Source organism: Protomyctophum parallelum, assembly GCF_964188405.1.
Source record: "Protomyctophum parallelum genome assembly, chromosome: 22".
Lineage (NCBI taxonomy): Eukaryota > Metazoa > Chordata > Actinopteri > Myctophiformes > Myctophidae > Protomyctophum > Protomyctophum parallelum.
The window spans coordinates 14,602,935-14,607,934 of NC_139714.1; the positions used below are offsets into that span (position 1 = coordinate 14,602,935).

The 5,000-nt window shown below is 43.1% G+C and overlaps 1 protein-coding gene across 1 annotated transcript in view; it reads left to right on the forward strand.

Moving 5' to 3' along the window:
• Positions 1-5,000, forward strand: part of cUnh12orf56 (chromosome Un C12orf56 homolog) — a gene marked incomplete at its 5' end in the record, with an annotated part of 19,016 nt that overhangs the window by 5,961 nt on the left and 8,055 nt on the right. Inside the window, 2 exons of the mRNA XM_083758077.1 lie at positions 3,209-3,403; positions 3,758-3,846. Coding sequence (XP_083614203.1) covers positions 3,209-3,403; positions 3,758-3,846 — 284 coding nt within the window. The remainder of the gene's footprint in view (positions 1-3,208; positions 3,404-3,757; positions 3,847-5,000) is intronic.

Sequence of the window (5,000 nt, forward strand, 5' to 3'; positions counted from 1 at the left end):
GTTGGAGGGATTGATTGTGCATTGTGTCTCTTTGCAAATAACTTCTTCCTTGCTGTATCTATTTCTGTGCATGTGCTGGTTCGGTCATAGAGTAAGATAATAAACCTCTCAATTGTGGCCATTACCCCGTCAATGCATGGAACACTGGTAGTGCACCTGCTTTCTCAGGCCCTAGTCCTGCTGCAATTTCATGGGCTGCTAAGTATCGGAAATTCTTTCCAGTTCCGAAAGCCAACCAAAGCTCATCTTCTGGCTGTAGAATCTGAGCCACTGCCACAGCTAGCACCACAACATCAGTATCAACGGTTTGAATCATCATTTTATGATGGCCATTTCTTGCTGCATGGGCTACGTGTAATAGCATGCGACTATCAGCTTCCTCATGCGTACAAGGAGAAATGGAAGACCTATCTGGGAGTGGTGGTGTGCTAAGGACTTCCATGTCATTAGTGACAACAAGCTGTTTATCCTCCGGCACTGATCTGAGTAGAGCATTGGAGAGAAAAGTAAACAACTCAGTCTTATTGCTGTCAACTCTAAGAGAGTTTTGCCAGTTCCTGGGAATGGCTGCATCACCTACCACACGTCTCTGAATCCCAGTCCCACGCTTTGCTCTAGTAGCAGCTTTCAGAGACTCAGACAAGTAGCGGTCCCACACCAGATCAAGCCTAGACACACTTTCAAATTTTCTGGTCAGATACGGAATGAAGATCACATGGGCATAGTCGTTGAAGGTTTTTACTGAACTTGGTTTCAGCATCTGGACAATGGCTGCCCCATCTACAATGGTACAGGTAACCTTTGGACTGTCAGAGTATGCACTGTGAACTTGTTCCAGGCAGGGAAGCAGATCACTCTTCACTCCCAGTCGGAGTCCTCCCCCATCAGACAGTGCTGGTGGACACGATTGGTTCTCGTGTCGAAAGAACTCCTGTAGGTTTCCATCTCTGGTCTGGCAAGCAATGAATAATCTTGAAAAGAGCTCCATGTCCTGTTTGAGAGAGACCAATTTCTGTTTTGATACTCTCTTCACGGTTGAAGTACCGAACACCAGTAGCTTATTTCTTGGTATGGTGTCGTCAACTAACTTTGTTCTCTCAACAAGGCGTTCTCTAGTGAAAGCTTCGAATTTGTGCTCTCCTGTCTGCTTCACCTTTCTAACTGCCTCAACAGCTGAAGGTCCAGCAAGTTCCTTTGAGTGGAGAACAATCAGGTCATCGCTTTCCTCCTCAAATGGATTTCCAAAATGTTCCATTGCCGTGACCAAAGAGCATACATCTTTGATAAATGAGACCTGGACACTTGTTGTTTGGTCATGGTGACGTGTGTTATCTGATTTCTTAGAACCAATCTCAAACTCCTGTATCGACACTAAGTCGCCCAAGTAATTCTGTGTCTTGAAGTAGGTGGGGTAGGTAGGTCTTCAAGACCTTCTAAGTTAGCCTTTCTCTCACGATTATAGAGACCTACTAGGCATCTGGTGTGATACTTAGCTTCCATGGACATCATGTCCCCAGCACTAAGTCGCCCAAGTAATTCTGTGTCTTGAAGTAGGGTTGCAGCAGCACGCACCCGTTTGTCTACTCGAAACATTTCTGCATTATGAATGCCTTCATTGCCAGCAGGCTGTCTGCAGAAGAAACAGATGTCCTGTGTCATTTCAGAAGTCCGACTTGGCTGGGATCTTCTGAGTTTGCATTCTTGTTGATCAGCAGGGCTTTCACTGCATGCTCGCTTTTTTGCTCTGTTCAACCTCATTTCATTGTACTTCAGCCTGCATGTATGATGGTATTGAGCTTTGTTCGCAATCATGGCTGCTTCAATACCATGACCCTCATCCAGTCTTCCAATTGGTAATGTTGAAGGGAGCTGGCCAAGTTCATTAAACTGGATTAAATGCCCTGCAAGTGAAGTGTAGCCACTCCCCTTGTCTGCTCGTGTGTTCTGCAAAGGACATGTCAATGCCTCTGACGTGTGTTCTTGGCATATAACACAGAGCTTCCAGTCAGTCTTGGCTGTGCAAGAAGTTGCTTGACCATCAAAATTCACAAGTTGAAATTTCTTTGATATTTTGTCAAATGAGAAAAAAAACAATGTTTGCTGTAAAGGCCGAGGGGCTATCCTTTTACCACCTTTTACTACAGGGAAACACATTCAAATATGGGATACAACTAGGTTCGGATAAGAACATTTACCCTACACCTAGCCCGATCGTTCATCCAGGACCATTCAATTCCTGTGCGATCTGTACACCTTCCAGGTAACTATATGAAAGTCATATAATCCCGCGCTGGCACATCCTGTCCATTCAGGTGCGGCTATCTAACTACATCTAAATGTATATACACTATTAAGTAGATGTGGGGCTAACATTAAACAGCATTTAGGAAACTAAACTACACTACCACTAAACTATCACCACAACCAGCACATAGAAATAGAAGAAATATGGCATATAATTATGTGTATTATGAGTGTATTTAGCTGGCACTGAACCCCATGCTGAGTTTCACAGCAGTGGTGTCACCAGTGTGCCCTGGTTGTGCTTCAACATCCACTCTATTACATTTCCATTCATTAAATGGTTCAGTTGTTTTTATTTTGCAGATACCTGTATAGGATGTTTTTGTTTATTGGATCAACATTTAAATTTCAATAAAATAGATCATAGTAGGCATATAGGCCTAGTATTTTCTTGCAATTTCAGTAGGTGTATATACAGTTGGGAGGTAGAAGGAACCTTCTGGCCAATCACAAAGTTCCAAATTTGAATTCTGCTTCATAAAAAATATACTGATTTGACACCCATATCATACAATAACGGCTGCCATCTTGAAAATGGCAGCCATCTTGAATATTCAATGACAATGTTCAATTGTCCAAAATACATTTACCAAGTACTATGTATGGTAAATAAGTCTGAAATATCATATTATATCCATCACTCATAATAAAACAATTGTTGCTGGCGGCCATTTTGAAAAATGGCTGCTATGGGCGCCATGTTGAAAATTCAAGATGGCTCCACATCCAAATCTTTTTAGAATGCCTTTGGCTATAAGTGTACCAAATTTCATGCTTTTATCGCAAACTGAACGATTGTTTTGCTTATCTGCTGCACTAAAACAGACATTGTCGTTGAGTATAACACTATAGCATCTGTTAGTGTTAATCCTGCATGTTTCTGTCCTTTACGTATTGTCCTCAGCTCTCTGGGAGGAGAGACTCTCTGGCTCGTCTGTTGAGGAGACAGAAGGTCAGTGGAGCAGAGGAAGAGACAAAAGGACAGAGGGACGGAGAGGAGGTGGAGTTTAAGAGGGAGGTGGAGCTTCATCTGTACTCCGTCTCCAAGATCTCTCACATCTACCTGCACCTCCAGAGCTCCTGGAACAGCTACATTATAGTGAGTGACTATGGTCCAGTGTCGCCAGGTGTATGAAAACAAGATCAAAAGAAGCAACCAACATTATACTTTAAACCTACAGTACGCACCACGTCTGTTGGCCAAATGACGCGTAGACATTCACCACTCTACTAGAACATGCAAACAAGTGCAGGGAGGCCACACCGATGATAGACTTTTATTTCTTATCAAAGTCTGAGTTTGACAGACTATAATAAGTGTGTGTGTGTGTGTGTGTGTGTGTGTGTGTGTGTGTGTGTGTGTGTGTGTGTGTGTGTGTGTGTGTGTGTGTGTGTGTGTGTGTGTGTGTGTGCGTGTGCGTGCGTGCGCATGGACGTCTCTCTCTCTCTCCAGCGAGCCACTCTGTTGTTAGACCCTCTCTACAGGAGAACATGCAACATTGCATCCAGTTCTTCTTCACACAAACAACCTCCTAGCATCAGGTAACAACCTCCTAGCATCAGGTAACAACCTCCTAGCATCAGGTACTGATCTACACAAATCACTGCAGCATAAATACGCTTAAAGGAAAACTGTAGAAACTCACACATTTTCAACCCTGTATCTTCATATAATTCCTCACATTTCTGTCTATTCACTCTGTGTCTCAGAGGAGAAACCTGCCTCCAGTGACATCATCGGTAGGCATTAATCATTACTTAATTATTTTGTATTAATGCAATAACAATGGCTAACCTTTCCAGGAAGAGAAGGGCTGTAGTTTCTATAAGCTTGGAATCCCCATCAAAGATGTCACTGGTAGGCAGCTAGGTTTCTGAACTGTCCACAGCCCACCAATGAGATGCAGAGTGAGTAGAAAACAATTCAACTTATAATGAGCATTACTTATGGCTCCTACACACTGTAGGAGTTTTAAAGTTGTCGGCGAGTCATCACATCGTTATGTATTTCACACTACAGGAGTCTTTATTTTTATTTGTATCGTCATTATATCTGTGTAGCTTTCACACTAAATGATTGGTCGCCGACTAGGCATCACACACAAGAGTTCACGAGATGCGATCCAGACCTGATACATATACGCTACAATTCCAATTCATTTTGACATCGCACGTACGTGCAGGATGCCGTGATACAAGCACGAGACTGTCACAGGACGCAGGAATAGGCTATGTTTTTATTTCATAATTCTCTGTCTCGGTTATCTCTCCCTAACTTTCTATATTATTATTGGGCTGCCAACATAAAGGTGATGTTGTGTTGGAGGCATAGACTGTAAAAAATATGGACAAAGCGTTCCCCGGGTCTAACATGAACGTAAAATGAAGCCTGTAATAATATGCTAATTCCTGATGTAAGTCGCCATCTTTCTAGATCCGTTTGGTACCAGCTGGCCATTGGCTGGCTCCGTTTTGTACCAGCTGGTCATTGGCTGCCCAGACAACGAGGCGGGACTTCCCCCCTTCTTCTCCGTTGGTTTTTATTTTGACTCGAGTGGGAGGAGAAGACTCTTGAGTGGGAGGGGAATCCCGATCATAGACTGTAACGGTAGCCACGCCCCTCAGAACATACGCGACTTTATGGTCATTTTTTTAATTAATGGGACCATAATTTTCCAAAAAGAATATTATGACAT